This window comes from Brachionichthys hirsutus, chromosome 11 (genome assembly GCF_040956055.1).
Source record: "Brachionichthys hirsutus isolate HB-005 chromosome 11, CSIRO-AGI_Bhir_v1, whole genome shotgun sequence".
NCBI classification, from domain to species: Eukaryota; Metazoa; Chordata; class Actinopteri; order Lophiiformes; family Brachionichthyidae; genus Brachionichthys; species Brachionichthys hirsutus.
This window is the reverse complement of record NC_090907.1, coordinates 7,521,971-7,544,332: the sequence shown is the minus strand read 5'-3', so window position 1 is coordinate 7,544,332 and position 22,362 is coordinate 7,521,971. Positions and strand designations below refer to the sequence as shown.

Genomic DNA, 22,362 nt, shown 5'->3' with positions numbered 1-22,362 from the left:
ACAGACAAAAGGGCCGCTCCGCTGTAGCCTGCACTCACCGCTCAGCATGTGTTTTCATGTGGAACCTTCTGGGTCGTAGCAGGCTTATTCTGATTATGGAGGCGCCGTGGCATTTCACAGATGATGACCATCTGATAAGGGATGAACGGATAATTATAGCAAACCTCCCCACTTTAATGCCACGTGCCAAAGCCCCCGTTGAGAAATCGTAGAATGACTAGCAGTGTATAGTCCTGCATGCGATAACAGCTTTAGGTGGTGTGTGCACACGTCAGATAAAGAGACGGCAGATCCAAAGAACCGAGGAAGAGTTGAGCTACAGGAAATAGGACATTCAAAAGAGTTTGTTAAATTATTTTTTTATTTATTTCTTCTTTTTAAAAAAAGAATGTCCGATATAAGACAAGATCATATAGCTTTTAGGATTTCACCCACACACACACACACACACTTAACCATTCTGTAAACACATTTGTCTGGGGAATCTAATATAAAAAAAATAAAAAAACATTTCCTCATTTTTTAATAAACCTTGGCTAACATGGTAGTAACATGGAGTAATGCCTAATTTCCATGGCAACAACTAATACCTTTGTTTTAAATGGTGAAGTAGGTATTTGAAGCACATCATGTAAACTGTTCTTCTTTGTCTTTGATTAATTGTCCAAGTATATCAGGAATGATGTGAAGTGCATCTTTTGCCAATTCCAAAAAGTGAATTTTATTATTTGCATTAAAACTATTTTGTATTGGATTGATTTTCATTTCCATCAACTAGTACTTCTTCCTTTACTAATACGCATGTATATTTCAAAATGGCTGCTAAGCTGAAATAGCTTATATTAATGCAAATACTCTCACCTGAGGGGTTTTGTTGATTTTTTTGTGGATGTGCACTGTGTTACTTTTTCTGATATTATTTAAAGTGCATATCCTGTGGTGGGAAAAGAAATCCTCAAAAATGAAGTCTTACTTTAATTGATTTGTGAATCTCTTGGTATCTGTGAAACAGCGGTCGAGATACTTCAGTCTGGACTAAACGAACTGATAGAAGACAGAATGGCATCGTCATCTCAAGCCACGTCACTGGCATGACTAAACATATGCTATTCATCAAGCTCTTCACGCAAAAACGAGATGAATCACAGGAAACAAGCAACTGTTGCTTGCAAGCAAACTTTTTCAAATTCTTCTGAGATGACGTAATGCCAGAAAAACTCATTTCTCATCCAAAAGCCATTGCAAGGCCGAAATGACAGAACAAAGGATCGTTTCATTCTGTGATTATAAATGTGTACGCTCCTCTGTGCCGAGGCGGCAATATGGCGTGTAATTTTGCTCAGCCTCCTTCTGAGAGATGGCCAACACGCTGCTGTCTCATGGACACAGGAAACCCAGCAGCTGTCCCGGCATGGGCAACCGAGCCAAAAAAACAGTTCTTTGTATTAGAGCTAATAAATATTGGCACATTGACAATGAACATGAAGCATGCCAGTGACATTTCATGTTTGCATCAGGGTGGAGCGGCTTTGGACAGATACAGGGCGAGGCTCTAAAACACATGTTCAAGCCCGACGGCTGAAACCCGAGTCCACCCTTAACGTGTGACACGAGAAACTGGTGCAGTGCCCCCTGATTGCTGGCAGAAAGGAGCCCTGGAGGGCAGGGAGAAGGGGAAACCGGGAAGAGGGAGCTAATCTGGTAATCGTGTGAGCTGCTGCTCTCCACGAGCTCTGGAGAGGTCGACAGAACATCGTAAGGTAACGAGAGGTATGAAAATGCAATTGTCCGTCTCACACAGGGAATATGTGGGTGGAGATGGGGGGATTGTTTGGATGCGGCCTCTGTGGGAGTTCATCTCACCTCTCCAGCCACAAAGAACAGCAGCGGCATCTCCTCCTCCTTGGCTTTGTACTTGGCCATCAGTTTCTCTGCTATCGGCTGAATGAGCTCCTTGGCAGGCTCCAATTCCCCTTCCTCCTCAGCATCTGAATGAGCCGGGAAGGGGGGGTAAAAATGTACAGATGAGTGAAGCACTTTAAGACCCCGGAAAGTCTTTCGGGGGCCATGTCCTACCTTGTTATCAAATACAACTTTGACATGAATCAATTCTCACAAGAAGAGCAGCAAACTGTCCTCCAGTCAGGTGTGAGTCACCTTCCAATGCTTTCCAAACCCTCCAGCCTTTTGCTTCAATTACCATATAAACAGACACATACTGAAATACTTCAAGGCCTTTGGACCTTTTAATACTGCAAGAATTATCTACAGAATCTGACGTTTAATACAGCTCAGGTAAATGTCACGCCATTCATGCTCGAGGAGCTCCAGGACCCCCTCGCCCGTGTGGAGCTGCACGATTAACACTGGACCGCTCACCTACGAACAGGACGAGGCAGGGCCCCTCGTGGAGCTGCACAGCGTTCGCCTCGCTCAGCTCAAGCACCGGCCGAGGGTGCCAGGGAAAGAGGCGGCACTCTGTGTCGTTCAGCACCTCCACACGGCCCTGTCTTGTGATCATGTGACCTTCTGCGTCCAGCAGAATCAACGTGGGAATGCCTGGAAAAAAGGGACGAGAAGAGGCAGAGATCACGTGAGAGGCGAAGAGAAGGAACGTTGCGGCGTAGTGGTTAGCGGTGTCGCCACACAGCAAGAAGGTGGCGGGTTCGAACCCCCTCTGTGTGGGTTTTCACCAGGCTCTCCGGTTCCCTCCCACCTCCAAAAACATGCAATTTAGATGAACTGATTATTCCAACTCGTCGGTAGGGGAGGCTGTGTGCGTGAATGATTGTCTGTCTCTGTGTGTGCACGCCGCCTCTCGTGCACAGCAAGCTGGGAGGGGCTCCAGCAACTCCCGGAAATGGGTGGATGGATGACACAGCCTGCTTCCCCTCCCATCCACATTCTCTTTGTTGTGAGAATGTTGCAGGAATCTTCTGACTCCCGACGTTCCCACTTTTTAAAAGAAATGCCATCGTTTGTCGCTCCTCCTCACATTACACTCGCCTCTATTTTATTTAACGTCAGTCAGCCGACAAAGCGTGTGACTGCATTCCTGTCAGCGCATGTGGACCGAGTTAACAGAGGTGGGGGGGGGGGGGGGGCACATTATGAAGTGCATGGGTTTGAGCATGAGAGGGGCGGAGCGTGGACTTGTTCCTCCCTGCGTTCCTCACAGGCTTCGCAGGAGAAGCCAGAGAGAGAGAGAGAGAGAGAGAGAGAGAGAGAGAGCTGGCCTCAACCGGCAAACGCACAGAGTGGACAACCAGGGAAAGAGGAGCGAGGAGCAGAGGGAGAGCCGCGGCACCTCCGGCTGCGGGGCAACGTCTGCTCCCCGCTGCAGACAGCTGACAGCCATCACGCTGGGGTTTCAGCTGGGGAAGAGACCTACAGGAGGAAGCGCTTGTAAAATACCTTGTATTCCGTAGAGCCTGTTGAGTCTTGACCGCCGAGCCTCATCCGGATATGGCACCGCCAACCACGGCATTTCGCTGAAGTACTGCTCGAAGGAATCCTCCGACCTGGAGATGGTTGGAAAGCATCCAAGCAGATGGTGATTCGGTGGTATCGATGAACAACTGAATGGAGCAGGAGGGTTATTTATAGCTGTAATAGACACAGACAGATGTGCGCATCCATCGCCACACCTGTCAGCGCTGACAAACACGATCTCAAACTTCTGACCAGTCTCTTTGATGGTTCGGTACGACTCCACCAAAACCCGGGTCAAACTGCGGCACGGTGGGCACTGAGAGAAAGGGAAGAGGAAAGCATCCTGAATGAGTGAAAGTACGCAACGCAGGTATTAGATATTCCTGTGGCTCCACCTATTTGGGCATTTTCAAAAAATCTCTCTCTCTCCTCTCACAAAACGCCAACGCAGCGATTCTCTCGTGATTTGGATCCGGTTTCTTTTAAACACAGGCTGGATCTCTTTACACGCTAATACCCAAGCACGAGAGAGCGTTTGTGGCGCCGTGATTGTGCGTTTGGACAGTCGATGTTCTCCCCGGCGGTGGTATGGATGGCATTTATTTATTTTTTGCCTTTTTGTCCTGAGGGAGTTTGGTGTTAAAATTTAGCAAATAAACTCCTTTAAAGCCGCTTGGGACTTTTTCAGTTTCCGATCTGTCACTGGACCCAGACTGTCAGCGATAGCCAACCACAGCTAATGTAAACACAAGGGCACAATGGAGCCGCCGCTGCACTCCGGCTCCTCTTCCTTATCTGTCGCCACTAAATGTGAAGTCATTTCCTGTTCCTCCTTCTCACGTCGGCAAGAAGCAGGAGTCCAGAAAAGTAAAAAAAATGCTCGTCTCCTCTACTTTCTGGACTCACCCAGTGTGCTGAGAAGTATACTCCCACGTAGTGTCCCTCCAGGGAGCTGATGTCTGTCGTCTGTCTGTTGTTCCTCAGCAGGGGCCCCGCCACCACCTCTGCAAATGGCTTCGGTCCCCAGGGGAACTCCAGGCCTGGGAGAAGGTAGGCAGAGGGGGGGGGGGCACAGGGAAAAAGAAAGATAAGAAAAAACAAATCAGCAAACATGTCTGCAAGGACAATGTGCCCATATTGATGTTTAGCAGATACCTTGATTTAGATTTTCATTTAATTCGACAATTCTTTTGAGCAAATGTTTTAGCATTAAATGCAACTTCTAGCTGAAGGCTAATCGGAAAGTAAAAGTAAATATTCCTGAGTAGTTAAAATCCAAATCCACATTTAAACCTGATGATGGTGCTAGATCAAATGTCGCAGAGATGCATTTATGCCGATGGGAACATGAGAGAACGTGTGCAGCAAATGTCATCAATCCATCTATTCAATCAATAAAAGAAAATCATAGGAGAGAAAAGAAGAAACAAAATTATAATTATTCCATGTAGTTTGATAACAACAGAAGAAACAGTGGTTTCTTTACATTTTTAGAGGCTGTAAATAAAGAAATAAATCCCTTCCTTCGCCATCGAGCTCTGGAGCTGTATTTGGTGCAGCCGAGGTAATCACAGCAATCCCTGTATGGCTGGTCCATAATGGCCTCTTTATGCGAGTCTGGCTCTCTCTGGCTTCATAAAGGAGGAATGACGCGTCTGCACTGCCACAGCCTTTCATTGTTGGCCTGATTATAAAAGTGCACTCCATCACCGCCCTGCAGGCGGCCCCGCTGCCGCTCAACACAGGCCTTTCACTAAGAGCCCTGCGTGGTTCACCGGCCCTCCCTGCCTCGACGTGCAGATAACTTTCTGTGCTCCTTTCTGCAGCTGCAGTTGCAGTTGCTGAAATGATTGGTCATGTCAGGAACTGCTGAGGCCAAGAGATTTTATCTTCAGCCTCGTTTGGAAGAACATTTAATAAATTGTTGTTAATAACGCAAGCCTGGACTGAATTTCCTTAGCAAGGCTGCAAAATTTGTTGCACTCACATGAAATCAATTCTGCTGCTGTGTTGCCTTCAGGCCTTTCCGCAAACTCAGGGAACTTTTTTTTATCTCACAGTTGATTTAATAAAGTCTGAAGAGGCAATGTCTCTAAATATTGAGATCTTTAAACCACAAAACGATGTCCTCTGTGCAGCGAAGGAATGCAATCCAACCCTTGTTAATTCTCTACCTCCTCTTCAAAGTGCAGGAATGACAGGTTTAGCAGATGGAGTGAGAGAGATGTGGACACACTACAATATTTAGGCAGCGCTATAATTATGGCAGCACCAACACAAACGACAGCAGGAAACAAATCAAACCGTGTGGAGAAGAGGAACGGAATGCTTTTCTGGTGAAGAAAGCAGAAGGCAGATTGATAAGCCTGATGATCAGTGATGAGCTCTTCATCCTTTGTGATGTTTAATCCAATCAAGGACAGGATATCTATCTAAAGCTGCAATCTGTCTGGCATCCGCTCTTTATGACGCATCTGTGTTTCCTTCACGTCCCTCATATGGTTTTGCATCATTTGAGGCATGGCTGGCAGTCCTTACTGTAATCACCCCACGTTACTGTTCCCACTACTTCTTCTGCTCCAATGGTCAAGATCAGAAAAAAAACGGGGAATTAATAGCACTGGCTGATTTCAACACGATAAAGTGCTAAAATTTCTGTTTCTTCCTGCAGCTGCTCAGTGAGGAACAAGTGGAGGAGAACAATAACCGATGAAGAAAGAGCACAAATTAATTTGGGCGTATTATTGTCTTAAAGACATTTTACAAAAGATTATAAACAGGAGAGGAAGTCTCCCATCTGTCGCCCATAGCCCGGAGGGAATACCTGTTAGGGTTGAATGACTGCTGGATGAGGTTGAGTTAATCATTCAGTAAAGAAGATTAAGGTCAGACTGTGTGTGTGTGTGTGTGCCTCACCTTTAGGGTCATCTCTCACTACCAGCAGACCATTTCGACACACAACCTTCCCCGTAGCTGCGTCCACAAACACCAGCGATGGGATACTGGTTACCTTGTATTTGTTCCACAGCTTCATCTGTAAAACGGGAGAAAGGAAGAAAAAAAAAAGAGGAGATGAGAGGCTGGAAAACATAGACGGATGGAAAGATTTTAAAAAGACGTATTGATTTCAACTCAGCAGCTGGAAAACGCAAGTTTACCCAGTTTCAAATTACGTGTTCAACAAGCTGCAAGACGTTCTCCTGGAATACGATGGTAAAAGCAAACCACATATCAAATGAGCAGCATCGGATATATCTATTAGCACAAACACAGGCCGAGGTCATTTAAAATACACTCCGGTGCAAGAAGGGGGGAATAAAAAAATAAGACACTGCTGCAATAGAAAGGCTGAACTCATTGTGACCCTGCTGTGTCATGAGTACAAGTTCAAAAGCAGAGTGCACGTCGAGGAATTCAGCAAATGTCGCTCTGCGGTAAAAGAGAAATCGGAACCCTGGGAATTAGTAGAGATTCCTGGAAATATGACTGATAGTAGCCTTGAATGCCAACGCCTCGGACATGCATAGCTGATATAGATACGGCCCCATGAAGACAGAGGAGAAGCTTCTTCGCTGGAATTTTGTGCATGAACCAACTGCTATACATAGAGCCATCAGTCAAGTCCCCGACATCAAAGGGCAGATCAAGCATTTCACGTATCAGAAAAAGGCATCTTCAGGCTGTGAACAGAAAACAGCCCTGTCTGGTAAAGAGCAGCAATCAGCGCCGTACAATGTTGCTGAATCAGCAAGTACAAAACAGAAAGAAAGAAAGAAAGAGAGCGAATACAAATCCAAACCCAAAGTAAAACAAGAAACTTTCTGCAATACCTCACCCTTTTTTTTCAGCTAAGTTCTTCAGGTTATGATCAAATCAAAAGGCTTTTAATCAGCCTCTAGTAAATTAAAGCACAAAAAGGAAAATTAAAAGCCAGACTCAAAGCATAAAACAGCCACATTTAATGCTGCTTTTATCTAATTCATGTTCTGCCTACCTACATAATAGAGTATAATAATGGTCTGCTGCCCATCACTCAAGCAGGTTGTGTGCCCAATGAAGTGAGCGCTGCTTTTCCCTGAAGCTCAGTGAAGTAACCTTGGAGTTGGGTCACCGCCGAGCTCCAGCTTGATGGAAACCTTTTCTTTTGTTCCTTCTCTTTTTGTTTTGTTTTGAAATCAGTGACATCACCGCAGCAGCTGAGCACAAAGCACCTCTGGGTAAGAGCGGGGGGGGCAACACTTGCACAGTGTGTGTGTTTTCCTCATATTGTGCGTCTCCCTCTTACGCATTACTGTACGCTGTAATGCGTACCGACAGCAGCAGAGGTCAGGCGGTCTTGTTCCACGGACACGACGACCGGGAGCCTCCGGGCAATGTTGGTCTGGAAGTCTGTCAGTGCCTTCCACGGTTTTACCACACAAACACTTCATGCTGCTCTGGAAAGTTCTTCTCTGCTCACAAACCGAGTTTAGGGCATTAAACCGCGACTGTCTCCAGAAGCTCACATACCTGACATCACTTCACTGAGCTTCCTGCTGGCATCCAAGCGCGTGACGTGAGATTGAAAGACGGATTTAAGATGTGCAAGAACCACTGGAGGAAAAACGAACGCTGGGCGATGGAGCGATTGGTTCTGCACTAGCTCCAACGTGTTAAGAAATGCATAGCGTGCCGGGGCCCTGAGGAATCCCACACCAAGGGATGACACAGCGTAACGTGATTTTAAAAACAGGCCTGAGTTCACTGAATTACAGATGACATGCAATATGGAACTAGAACATCTGCTTTACCGACAGATCCCTATTACAATAAACCGCTTTCAGCTGATGGGATGCAGCTTCCTTTAGCTCAGTCATAAAATATAGTATCAGACAAAAAAGAAAATGTGATCTAATAATGAGTCTTACAGAAGACTTCGGGCACACTATTACAGGATTAATCCACTGTGGACGATGCACGTCTCCACACATTCAAAAGAGAAACTAGAAAAGCACTCTGACCTTACACCATGCACATGGTGATCTGGGTCATCATTATTAAAAGGTTATAAGTGGTTTGTACCTAATCTTTTCAGTGCAGTCACGCCGCTCCATTAAAAGTGCAGCTGAGTTGCAGCCTCGGAGGCAGAACCTCCTCTTCCTCTTTAAGCTGCCATTAATTCTTGAATCATCTGTGGCTGCAGATCTATGTAGCCCCGAATGCTAGGTCCTTTTAGGGTCAAGCACAAACCTCCACCGAGGCTGAACAGCCCTACATAAGTCGCTGGCTTGTCTGACTTGCCTCCTGCAGAGCAATGAAGAAGAGGCTCGCACAGAAACATTCCAGTCTTCATCAGGAAGAAATCAGGAAGACCACATGCTGCAGCGATCGTTTCTGAAAAACATTATCTTGTTACATAGAGCCGAAGGCTGTTGTTTCTTATGTAGAGCTGAAACTATTACATTCAAGTCTTTTGCTCATCAGTATTCTTGCAGAGGGTTACAAAAACACACCGATACCGCTGATCAGTCCAATGAGCCACAGATCACAGCACAATTCAAGCCAATTCTAAAGATGAGCTTCCCTAAATGAAGCTGTTCCATTGAATACAACTGGGCTCATCAAAGAGGCTTCTTCAATGAATAAAACTTTATTCAGCACAAAGACCCGCCACACACAGGACGACTGGGAACCTTCACAGACAAACATTTGGTAATGTTGCACTCCTGGAAAGTGCTGCTGAACATTTGCATCTTACTTGAGACAAAAATATATTAACTGAGAAAATATTCCGCAGAATAATCAAAGATAGAAACAATCACTGCTCCCTCTATCGATATATGACGGCTATCCAGTAGATTCTGCGCAGATTACCGGTAGTCACTCGATCGCAAACATTTTCTCGGTTATCACGATCAACGGAGATTAAACGCCCTGCAGCACAATGGGCTCGGAAACATGCATTAGATAGATACAGGTTGGTTTAAGGATGTCAATAAAAGCCAGTCAGTTTGTTTAGACTCTAAGGAGAGCTGGATGTCCACACTAACGACTCACTTACTCATTTTTGACATGCACACATTAGCCTGAGTCCAGCACTCATCATGCTAATTGGATCACGCATGGCTACAGAAAAGCAAATTAGGCCACTGTGCACCAGTGGACCATTATGCATAAACATGCCCCCCCCCCCCCCCCAACCGACAGATTTGAGGCCTAAGAGTTTCACATCTGCTTCAGTTTTGAACCCGGTCCGTTTGGAAACCCAGAGGAGCTGCATCCAGCTGTCTGACCGATGCTTTTCTGCAGCAGGGCTGGTGAGGCGAGAACATCGTCAGTGAGAGCAACAATAGAATCACTCAATGTGTCCATTTCAGCCATCGTCGTTCAAACTTTACCTCCTCACAGATGTGCTTTCACTGGGCCGGTCAGGCCAGAGGCATCAGCCGGAAGCTCCGTGCGCTGATTGAACAGGAGTACCAACCAACTACAAAGGAAAGTCAGCCCCTTTGCAGCAGAAGATGTAAGAGGAACCCCCCTGCTGTGCTTCTGATCGCAGCACAGCGCCGTTAGCTTCAGCTATCGAGAACACATGGTGACAATCAAGTGTTATCTTGGAAAACGCAGAACCAAGTTCTCATGTCATGCATGAAGACCGAGACCTGCAGTATTGATAAATAGATTTTGTAACCTACTCAGAAATTCATAAAGTCAGTTTATTACGCAGCAAACTGTTTCTCATCTTTACACTCGTGCCAAGAAGAATGTTTTTCATAGAGCAGGCAAATAACATTCAGATTTTATACAATGATCTCCTGAACAGAAGAGATAAGAGTCAGGTGACTGACGGCTTCCTATTGATGTTAGTTGTTAGCGGGACAATGGGAGGCTGCATGTCTGACGGACAGATTAGGTGCCTGAAGACATGCTCAACACGCATTTGTCTTGTGCCGGACTTTTATTGCAAGCACCTGAAGACACTGTGATGTGACCGTAAAGATTTACAGTAGTGGAGGGAGGGAGAGCAGGCTGAACTCAGGTTTCCTCTCGGCAGCCAATAACCCAATAACCTTAAAACACATAGAAAACTTCATCCTGCATATTCCTCTTATTCCTCTCAGTGTTGCTTTGAAGATAGACGAGAACCAACCTTCTCCCCGAGTTCTCAGCAACAGCCAGCATCCACTTCAAAACCACGTTGCTGCTCTTCTTTGTTACAAAAGGCAGCCCCCCCCCCCCCACCCACCAAGCTCGCATTCACGCTCAAGCCAACGCTATGAAGGCCAGCGCGGCGCTACGTTGCGCTTCCATCTGCGCTGCTTTGACCCAACATCTCTTCACCCTGTAAAGAGTCTCACGCCTCACAAAGCTTGTGACAGCTGCTCAGCCGCCGGCCTCTGTGCAGCACGCGTTACGCTTGAATCTGCCTCAGCTTCACTGCATTTCACTTGTGCATGTTATTTTTTTGGAACTTTCATAATCAGGGCTTTGCTGTCACAGTTTTCTGCAGCACTTCCTTGATTTGCTCGAGAGCCTCGAGATGCTCAGAAAATCTTTACAGTACATGCCATTCACTCCCATCAGCTCCTCTGTGGCCAATGCAGATGCTCATCCTGCACTTCACGCTCATTGTGACGGTTAAATGCACCAGGAAAAACCTTGCACCTTGCAACGGCCCCACTAAACACAAAATCTTAATATGTCGCTGACTGCCAGTCACACTGTGTACTCTTACTCATAATTCAGGGATAAATGAATGGAAATGAGCGGCAGAATGTCAGCGGGCTTCGTGTAAACTGGCCAATAGAAGAAGCAGAGAGAGGGGGAGGAAGCAGTGTGGGTGTGTGCCCCCCCACGCCCTCCAGCTTTGTGTGGAGGCACAAAAGCAACCCCCTGAATACAGGTCCTAAATCCAAACTTGTAGTCAAGAATGCGGTGTAAAAAAAAGCAGGGGGTATTGTAAAGGAGTAAAAAGCAGGGCTCAATAGGTATCTGCAGGATTGTCTCGCCACAGACGTGGGCTGACCCCCCCTGAGGCCTACATCGGAAGGGTCAAAGGTCAGAATGGCAGGGGGGGTGCATTCTTTACAGCCATTGGTGTTGAGACCTGCCCGTTTGCCCTCTATAGACCGACTGTTTTTTATTTCTGCATCCAACTAGCTCCTTTTATTTGTGATACATTACCAAGAGCAAAGTTCATACCTATGAAAAATACACCATCACCTCAGTAATGTGGAAAAAAATGTCAACTGCTTTTCTTTCCTTCCTCTTTAGTCTAAGTTTAACTGATATTTCCAACCACAAACAATTCATCTGAAAAGAAATGTCCTTTTAAAGACAATTCAAATAAAAATATAGGCAGGGGTTGCAGATTTTGATGGAGCTGGGTTTTACATGTGATTATTACTTGAGAATCTTAAGCAGAATTACTGCTAGATTCATGCCTTATCTTTTATCTTTTAAAATGTTCAATATTATTGTAACAGAATCACAGAATTAATGAGATTTGGTTGATTATTCTGCAGATTTAACATCCCCCAAATCCAGTGAAGCTCAGAATGCATTAACATTAATCTACATGAGAAGTATTAATGTTTGCATGCTGTTTGAAATCACACACTGGAAAATATAGTCGCTTACAAAATTACAGGATAGTTGAAAGGATCACAGAAACTAATTGTGTCACGATTCAATGGTTGCCGTAACTCAACTTCTACATGCAGCCTGCCTTTCATCACATCGAGCCTTCAGGGTCCGACAGGCAGACAGATGGAGATGATATGAAGCTGGTCTGGCTCTGGGCGTGCTTTATCTTTTATCTCAGTGTGACCCTCCGAGACATTAAACGCTTCCAGCAATCGGACGACTCATCACATGGAAAGCAGAGCATGTTTTTCCAAGTTAATTTTAATCCAAATTCCTGCCAGAAGCTAATGTGACACATGCACTCCCGCACAACTGTAATAAAAGACATGTGCAGAATCTGTACATGTCAGAGAAGTATGTTTTATATTCTTTAAGCTGTGCCAATAACGGCCGACAGAAGTTTTGCGCTCATCACAGTCATTGTTTTTGTGCGCAAAAAACCTAATTTTAACCTGGAAAGGCCGGCCACTCAGGCGCGCGCGATGTTTCTGCGGCTGCCATGCTAGAAGATAGCGTTTATGCATGGGTGACTGTCAACAGACTCCTCCTGTAATAGCACCACAAAGGCTGCTTAATGGAAGACGCTGTCCGAGCGTCACAGTCACAGCCATCATGACTCTCTGCAGAGCCCGATCAACAACCTTATTTTAATAATGGATCGTCAACCGAGACAACTGTAGCTTACTACATCTCATACCAAGCCATTGCTCCCGCCTCACTTCAACCGAGGTGTTTCAGAATGAGAAGCGTTATCCCTGCAAAGGTATGCATGAACGTACCTTCTCCCCTGGTGTATTTTAAATGCTTCTAGGCTGGCCTTGGATTTTAAGTAACACTAACTGCCATACTGCGGTTTCTTCTCACAGCGGAAAGCAAAAATCCATAACGCTATGTGCACGCAGGGAATCTCAGTATATTACGTATTAACAATGAGACAAAGCACATAAGAATACGTCTCGACAAATGGATCCCCCCCCCCCCCATCTGCTTTTCCACTCGGTGCCCAATTAAATATGCCATTACATGATCGTACATAAATCCGGCCCATAAGCATCCACATTAGTGTTTGTCTGGTTCACCGGTTTCCTGCAGAGCCAGCAGGGGGGGGGGGGGGGGGGGTTGGAGGTGACCTTTATTTAACCTCACGTTAAACTCCCAACACTCCTCCTCAAAACGGAGCCCTGGGAAGACTCCCAGAGCTCCGCTCAATTCCTGATCCCATCACAACAGACCACATTAATATTTATAGAAACGTGAAGGGAGCGTTTTCAGGACATTATCAGCGTTTAGTGCACAAAAGGGCAGCTCTGAGTTCAACACATAACAAAGACGCATGTCGTCCCACACAGATAATAATTTGCTCTTTTAATAATCTATATTGTGAATCTATAGTGAATGGCCTGGCGTCGCAGGAAAATACAAATACATTCAAAGTGCGACAGAAAAATTCGATAATGTGTTAGTTGTGAATATGCAGCCATTTAATGTCGGAGGTCTGAAATCCCTTCCACCGTCAGACTTGTGATGTAGCTCATCTTTGCACGTCAGTGGGTTTGCACCGCCCACATGACCTGAGAGGACAGTCTCCGGCTGACAAGGGCTGCACCAAAAGTCACATGTTGTGCAGTAAGATGTTGAGACACTGGAAAAAAAAAAGTCTGACTTCCCACCTGTCTGAACCTTAAACATTTAGCTTCTGCTGCTGTGGGCTATGATGCACAATGATGGGCTGTCACATCAGTAGGTTCACATTTCCCGAGGGGAAGGATATTCTTACTCTTTCTGCACATTACCTGCGCTACACACAGCACCACGGTGACATTTGGTTACACAGCGACACCTTATACTCGCCCATTAACCCGTTTCCTCCTTTAGTCTTACGCTCATTAAAAGCCACATCTGTCTGGCAGCTGCTTTCAGGCAGTCCCATGCATTTTATAGTCGAGTTGTACATCTGGACCCCTCTTCTATCTCTCTCAAAGCCCCCCACCAATTCCATGCTTTATTCTCGGATTATCCCGCCCCCCCCACCAGCTCTGGACACTTTTTCACAGCAGTGGTGACAGACTCTGTCTCCAATAAAATCTGACCATATTGGCACAGCTGAAGGGGGCAGATTTCCTTTTCATTCAAATTAAGTACTGCACAAAAGATCATACAAATCAAATATGGACCACATGAACATGGAAGCACATTTAATCAATCAATAACCACTAAATGATCGTCTGTAATTAATTCAGGTGACTTTCAAAAACGAGCAAAGGTTCAACAGCCTCAAATTCTGAAGATTCGGATAAATAAATGAAATAAAAATAAATAAATAATATAAAATAAATACATATTTTCCGGTAATCTTGATAATAATAAATAAAAATGATCAACTACAGCACAGAGATGTTGGAAAAGGTGTTGGAAAAACACAGAACATAAAAACACAATGTAAAAGGCTCCCTTGCACAAATCTGTATTCAGAACATTTATTTTTTCTCTTTCAGTGTCTGCTGCATAATAATTCCCATTATGGCACAGAGACTAGAAGGGATGGGAAGCCTGACAACTGACATCATCAGTCAATGAATCACAGTTTAAATATTCAGAAGACTGCAAATCGTTAAGTTATGAGTTTCTCTGCGCTCCTATCAAAAAACCCAAAGATGAATAATTTACCATCGAGGGAAGAAAACAAGCAACATGTCACATTTAAAAAGTCAGAGGTCGTGACCTCTTGGCAGCTTCAATTAAAAGGTTCCATGAACGTATTGAATATTAAAATAGTTTGCTGATTTCAATCATTTATTCGATCGGTAATTTCAGCTGCACAATTCTGTCATCGGTTTTGCAAAGTATATCACACGTTGATGACAAAAGCAATGATCCTTTGATAGCTGCTCTGTTCTGGAACACATATCATCATTTGCCAAATGAAGATGCGATGGAACGCCGAAGCTGTTCTTCATCAATTATAAAATGTCCCTGAATGCATCACCAAGAAGCTGCCAAATCAGACCCGTTTCTAAATTTCTATAATTAAAAAAATATACAAAATGTGGAGAAAAAAAGCGATGGCTTATATAATGATGGATTTCTCATCTCAAACAAGTTTCATGTCTCGACAGGTTGCTTTGAAAGAAAGGCCTTTAGTAAAAGAAATCATTCTCGAAGCACGGAACACACTTTGATGAATGGTTGAAAGGAACGGAAATTACAGTGCTTTTGGCTGACGCATGCAAAAGTACCACTGCCAAGGCCATTCAAGGCATCAGAAGTAGAACTATTGTATGATATCAAGACCCACAAGCAACAAATGCCGCCGAGGAGGTTTTAACCCTAAAAACTAAGGGGCAACTCTTTCATGCAAACTGCAGATCTGAGTTCACACGTACAGTCTATACGAGTGGTGCAGCCTTCCTTCCAAGAGCCTAATGAAATGTACGAGAGCACACACGTTTGTCAGAGCCGGTGTGGTTGGAATGTGGTGAAATGTGGTAAAAATAAACTACAGCAGTCTGTTCACACGGGATCATTTTAAAACCTCGCATAAGCTGCGTTAAGTCCTTCGCTGTTGGATGCTGCTAAACCGCTGTGTTCACGAATGGTATAATGATGGTTTACAATCAAAGACAAAACATCCCACAGTGAGAATTAGCAGCAACGGAGCTTATGAAAAAAAAGAGGAACAACAGAAGGCAAGCAGCGGCCCCCAAAACCAGCCTTCCTGACATTGATTTTGAATTAAAGTCTCCAAAAGTCTCCTGTAAACACACCCACAGGAAAGGTGAAGAAACAGTGCTTTCTATTTCCTCGATTCACAGACATAAAACAAGCCATCCAGTATTTAAACTTGAAGCTTCTACGAGAAGAAAAAAAAAGAATGTCATCAGAAAAAAGCGTCTCTGCAGTGTGTTTGTAATTCAGCTACACAAGTCTTTCACAGAGATCTGAGAACCCCCACGGAGGCAGGCAGAGGTTACCATCGCCTGCAATACTGCTCTGATGTCTTCAGTAGTTGTGGGTCTTTTCTACAGGATGGTGCAATCCTCTCTTTTCATTATCACCCAAGAGATGTTATTACTGCGAGAAATATGTATGGTAGTCAATGGAAAGGGAGAAAAAACAAAAAGGTCTTTTTTGAAATTAATTACTCCAGTAAAAAAAAAAAAGGAAAAGAAGAAAGTCTCCATTATTCCCATTATGGAGGGAGGGAAGGACATTTTGACCATCTTGGTTGAAACACTCTGCATCATAATATTAACAGAAAGCAGCGGCCTGACGGAGCTAACAAGAGATGGAAATGAAACTACACAGGGTAGTAGGACGTACCCTGAAACTTGTTTCATTCATAAAACTTGCCATTTCATTTTCATTGTGTGTAAGTTCACACACAGTTTTGTTACCCTGCAGGGCCCACCTTAGCTCATTCAGTAGAAGTTCATTCTTTATTTCCCGTTGTCAAAACATCTTTTTGGAAATGTTATTAATTTTCCATGACAACCATTTGAAATTTACAAGAAGGCTAACAAGTGGAAGCATGATTACTTATGCTGCATTCCCTTATTATGGGGAATTATCTCTGAGTCAAACAAATATTACCCAGCAGTAAAGCGGAACTAAACTGTTAACATTGATTGGAGAAGATTTAATAAAACATACATTTTCCCTTAAAAACGTATTTTCAGCAGTAAATACCTGAATAAGTACTCTGTAAAAACATCAACAATACTTTTCCATACTGCATATCTGCAGCACACTGGAGCTTTGCTGTGAGTAACAGTCTATTTCAACAGCAGAGGAAGGGATGCCCGTTAGCGCTGGGATTTCCTCCAACAGCTCTCTCGACTCAGCAACAGGAAACGCGCATTTAGCTGCAGGCAGAGCAAAATGGCAGACGAGGAAGAAGAGGACGAACCTCAAATGACTCTCCTGAGATGCTGGCATAAAAACAAAGAGTGTATCTTTCATTTCTTCATCAGTGCTTCATGTGAGGTTTTAGCATTTTTTACATATGGAAACATCGTCAAACTGAACGCTTAACTGTCCCATGTTTAGAAAAGCTGTCCTGGAAAATGTGATGCGTGTATTTATTTTTTTTGTTCCCCATAAACTTAAAAAGGGAATTCCCGGGACATTTGGTCAGACAGAGAGAAAAAGTTGAACTTTAAAAAGAAAAAGAAAAAAAAAGGAAAAGTTAAGTTCAGCAATAGGCTTACATTAAAATGAGGACTACTGGTATTTGGCCAGTGAAGGAGTCCCCCCCCCACCACCACCATTAATATGAGTCATTGAAGACCATAAGCAGCCGTCATAAAAATGCAATATAGCCGAGTGCAAATGAAATACTGACAAAAGAAAGGAAGAAGTCCGATGGCGACCCGTGCCGCTCCAGAACTGGAAAAGGAAGACAGTCGCTGGCTGCTTTCTGTGTCCTCTTCAATAGACCAGATGTAAGAGTGATTGATCCCGACGGCTCCAATGCAACTCCGAGCGGAGACAAAGAGGACACACATGAGGTGAGGTGAGTTTATGGCAGCCTGGAATGTGCTGTGGGTTTACTGGGTTTATAAATAACCAGCAGACACAAAAGGCGCTGCTGTTCTAAGCCGGACAACCCGCAGGGGGGGGGGGGCTCTACGCTCTCCTGGTTCCGTCTCGCCGGGGCCTTCGAACCGGTGCCAGCCCCACCCCGTCTGCCTGCACGCCTGCATGCTTGCAGCTCCTGCATCACCAGCCGCCTGCGGGGGGGGCCGAGTGCAGAGAACAAGAGTCAAAGCCTGCTTTTAGCAGCGCACAAGCGGGTAGTGTGAGCGCAGCCGCAATTATGTTCACTATTTCTCTACAAGTCGGGATTCGGTCTGAACCTTTTGGTCAGATGTGACCATACAGCCTTTAGATGAACCCCCCCCCTTAACACCTCCCAATACATGCTGTACATTACTGGTATTATTCGGGTCAGTTTAGACCAGTCAGTGTAGCTAACAACTACAAGATTACTTTTATCAGTTTATTTCAACAATTTTCAGTACTTGCGTTTAAATGTTTCAAGTATAAATTTGAGAGATCACGAGTCATTCATTTATTTGTTTAGCTAATTCAAATAATGCAGTTTGGCGGCACCGTGGCGCAACTGTTGCCTCACAACAAGAAGGTTGCAGTTTCAAATCCAACATGGGGCCTTTCTGTCAGTTTGCATGTTCTCTCCGTGTCCGCGTGGGTTTTTTCCGGGTTCTCCAAAATCATGCAATTTAGGTGAATCTCTGTCTCTCTGTGTGGCCTCGCAATGCGCTGGCGACGTCCGGCGATCCACGCCGCCACATTAGAGCCTTCATCACTTTTCTCCTGGTGAGTGGGGAGACTGCTGCCGTCTGCACCTGCAGGCCGACCAAAATAGCCTGGTTTTTATCCCTCAGTCATCTCTTGCCACCTTTCCAGTCCTCCATTTGTCCATTATCTCTGTCTACTCATTAAAAAAGACGGACAGTAATGGCATGCATTGAGGGCAGTAGAGAGGCAGTAATGAGGGAGGAGAGGGTGAATAGGCGATGGGCTGCACAATCACCCGTCATTCCGTATTTAAATGCTTTCCTGCAGGACCCGGTAGAAATGGAAAGCAGTGACAGGGAGATGATATGTCCTCAGGAATGTCCTGTTCTTCGCACTGTTGAAAATTGGATTGCAATTCGAATTCGACTCTGCAGACACAGTTTTCTCTCAAAAACAACACAAAGGAAAAATACATCATCTTGAACCAGCTCTGTTTTTTCTGGGCCCGGAGCAAGGTGACTGTCAAGTCACGGCTAACGCAGTCGCCAACGACGTGGAGGGAAGACACCAAAGTCTTTACGTCGCCTATTAAAACATGAATCCAACCATTCCGGCCTCTTCAAAGAGACGTGCATTCCACGTGAGGCATTCACAATCATCCGGACCTCGGTCACCCGCCGTTCATTTAGGAACACCCCTACAGATGTTGACCAATTTCATGTCTTCTCTGTGGATGAGATGAGATGTTTGGAAGGCAGTATGTTTCCGAGGGGGGATACCTCCTGGCTGGGGGGGTTCCATCTCTCCCTGTGGGTGTGATGTGGTTGACAGCGAGTTGGGCGTGCGCTGATGCACGCACTGATGTGAAAATAGTCAACCCTCAACGTTTGACAGAACGGATGATGCACTTCTGGCAATTTTCACATTTCAGTTCTTTATTCTTACAATACAAAGGAATGACTGAGAGGCGATGGCTTCCTCTGGAGGGGGGAGAAGCAGGCCTCGAACCTCCATCTGAGCTGAAGCTGTGTCAACAACAAAGAAGGAGTCTATAAGACACTCCGCATGCAAAACATGCAACGCCGTTTTTCCTTCATGCCGATGGTAACGCAACACGTCACCGTGCTGCTAATCTTCACACTCGCAGCCTCGCGTCGGTGACGTAGCCCCGCTTTTCTTTTACGGGGCCCATTGAACGCAGCACTTTAACATCAGCGTTAAGTGGCATACAGAGAGCGGAGACTCTTCAGACACTGATGCAGCCGCCCCAACGCCGAGCGGATCTAATCAAATGCTGTTCCACATTAACAGGATTGAACGAACCGACACACTTCGGCCCGTTCCCTCTGGCCTGTGAGTGGCATTCGCTGTAATGCATAGTAGCAGAAACCGGACAGAGCGATCCTGGAATGTTACCCGCATCCTGCCAGACACAAGCAAAACCGACATCCGTGCACACAGACGGCCGGCGAGCATTGTGCGTTGGGTTGGTGGAACACGGCGCAGCGGCTGCGGTGTTACAGTCGCACAATAGGAGCGTGGATGGATCGTCACGCTGAAACTGCTTTTCAGAGCTTAGGGTCTTTATGTAGCCGTCGGCAATACCCAGAGGTGTGACCTGCTGTGTCACGGCCAGTCTCGGTCTGACTACAGGTTTGGCTCGGCCGCTCTCATCCGGGCTGAACTTCATATATGCTGTTTTAGCCTGCAGACATTTTGTTGTCTCTGGGCTTCGGGGCTTTTCTTCAAAACACGTGTAGCTGGTGTTTTGCTCTGATTGATTCCAAATGGTCAGGAAACAGTTGCCTGTCGAATACGTAGCGTCTATAGTGGCCTAAAGAGAATACGTCGGCTGAACCCCCCTACATAAATGCAGAGAGTGCATTTGCCGATATCCCACGAAGCATGTCTCGACGCAGACAATGAGCTACATGCTAATTACCAGGAAATCGTGCACGCCAAGATTTTTGTTTACCTCAAAATTGGCCGCTGTAAGTCTGGACAAAATAAAAAGAAGAATGAAATCGGAGCTGGTGTCTTCCACATTTGAACAGCAGGCCTATGTTCTTAATAATAGGGAGCCCCACTTGTGAGATCTGCTGCACGACCAGCTCTCTGCTTAAGTGCTCACTCGTGGCGGTTGAAAAACGGGTTGGGGTTTTCGGTGGCCGAGACGTGACCGACTGCAACGACCTGGCTGGAAATGAGTCTGCGCGTGTATCACGTGTATAATTTCTGGCAGATAACATACCACGAGCAGACCGTACTGCCTGCTCTTTGCTGCGGCACGTCACTCCGGCTCCCTCCGACATTTATAGTCCCAAAACATTGCCTGCTATTTCATTTACTTCCGTACCAAAGCAGCACTGTTTAAAAAACAGCTTGAATTCAATCTGATTGGAAAAAGAGGTGTTCAGAAATACAGTCCCCGAGGACCTGACACTAATAATTTGATGACTGCATGTATAAAATGATATGCCTGATACACTAAATAATGAGTGTAGTCGGTGAGAACAAACGAAAGCCACGTCTGTCACCAAGTTACCGGTGAAATGAAATATATGGAAAAGATCATTTCTGGATCTGAACTGTTTATTACAGCCATTATTGGCACTTGCAGCAAGACAGGAAGTCAAACAAAGGGACACCTTATAAAAGCTGGTCAATTTTCAAAATGACACCCTTTGCAGATTTCTGATCTTATATCACATCCAAAGATACAGAAGAAGCAACCATTTAACTGCAACGTCTACTTTCCCCATTGTAGAAATGATGTATGAGCACGAAGCCATCTGGTTAATGGAGGAAACAGCTGGAAATCAGACTGCATAAAACCTGAAAAGCCCAGCAAAGGCCCAGGGAGACTTAGTTTAGACATCACAGTCTGGGTGGGAGGGGGGTGGGGCCTCCTAAAAATAAAATACTCCATTTGTTTAGGCTACTTCCACACAATGCGCCTGGCAGAATGTGGGGTGTCGTGATGAAACGGAGCGAAAGGACGAGGGACAGCAAATGTTTGGCATTCTTCGCCGAGGGACCGAGAACATCTGCAGCAAATTTCAAGGAGGTTTTGACTTTGACCTTTTCTGAAACACATTTCAAACAAAGAACAAAAGAAGGAGTGATCGCCAAACTCATTAGAAGATATAACCTGGAGAAACACACACTTCTCAAAGTGGCCAATAGATATTCAGATAAACAGCCCTGGCTCATTATCTGACTTTGTCATTGCAGATAATCTGTTGACATGAGAGCATCTTAATGCTGTACTTGGCTTTTGATGGTTATTCCCTTTTGTCTCTGGCCGGAGACGGATCTGGAAAGCAGTTCTGCTGCATCTTTTTCCCAGAGGAGGACAGCGTGCATCCAGTCTGTGTGGTCCAGCTAAGCGAGCAGCAAATGGACCAGACTGGACTGGTTCAAGCTAGATTGGAATCTTGTATGGGATCTTTTTTTTTTTTTTTAAACCAATGCAGTTCTCTCTTACAAAATGAAAGACCTGACAATGCTGCCATTTTTCATTTTTAATGAGCACACAAGCATCCTGAATGCCTCACTGTTTCCACGAGGACATACAGTCAGCAGTTTTCATGCGTCATACAAAAACAAACAAAAAAGAAAAAAAAGAATGCTTGCATGGAATTATCGTGGAATAAGCAGAGGGGACATGACGCATTTCGGCTTTTGTTACAGAGCCCATTCAATGAGGCTTTACAGGAATCCACTAACTGCTAATTGCTCCTCCAAACTCCAGCTTGTATCGGCTGCAAATATATTTCACACAATTTTTCATGTCTCTGCAACTACAATCCAACTAATGGTTCCACCCTGTAATAATTTGACAGCTCAGCGGCAGTTCTTCCATTAGATCTTCATTTAATTGAAGGACTTTCTCAAGATTGCTCCGGGTGTGCTTGGCCAGTAAGGCAGGTCACTGGTGTTCGCATCACACAGAGGAGCAGCTCAGTTTCCAATCATTGCATTACCCCACAGCTGAATGTTTACATCATCATCATCATCATCATCCCACAACAGTTTGTGGTCTGA

At 45.1% G+C, this 22,362-nt stretch overlaps 1 protein-coding gene across 1 annotated transcript in view; it reads right to left on the bottom strand.

Annotated features, from left to right (window-relative positions):
• nxn (nucleoredoxin) overlaps positions 1 to 22,362 on the bottom strand; it is a 39,005-nt gene that overhangs the window by 1,807 nt on the left and 14,836 nt on the right. Inside the window, exons 2-7 of the mRNA XM_068745620.1 lie at positions 6,349 to 6,466; positions 4,339 to 4,472; positions 3,648 to 3,748; positions 3,415 to 3,521; positions 2,380 to 2,559; positions 1,864 to 1,988 (exon numbers count right to left, since the gene is read on the bottom strand). Coding sequence (XP_068601721.1) covers positions 1,864 to 1,988; positions 2,380 to 2,559; positions 3,415 to 3,521; positions 3,648 to 3,748; positions 4,339 to 4,472; positions 6,349 to 6,466 — 765 coding nt within the window. The remainder of the gene's footprint in view (positions 1 to 1,863; positions 1,989 to 2,379; positions 2,560 to 3,414; positions 3,522 to 3,647; positions 3,749 to 4,338; positions 4,473 to 6,348; positions 6,467 to 22,362) is intronic.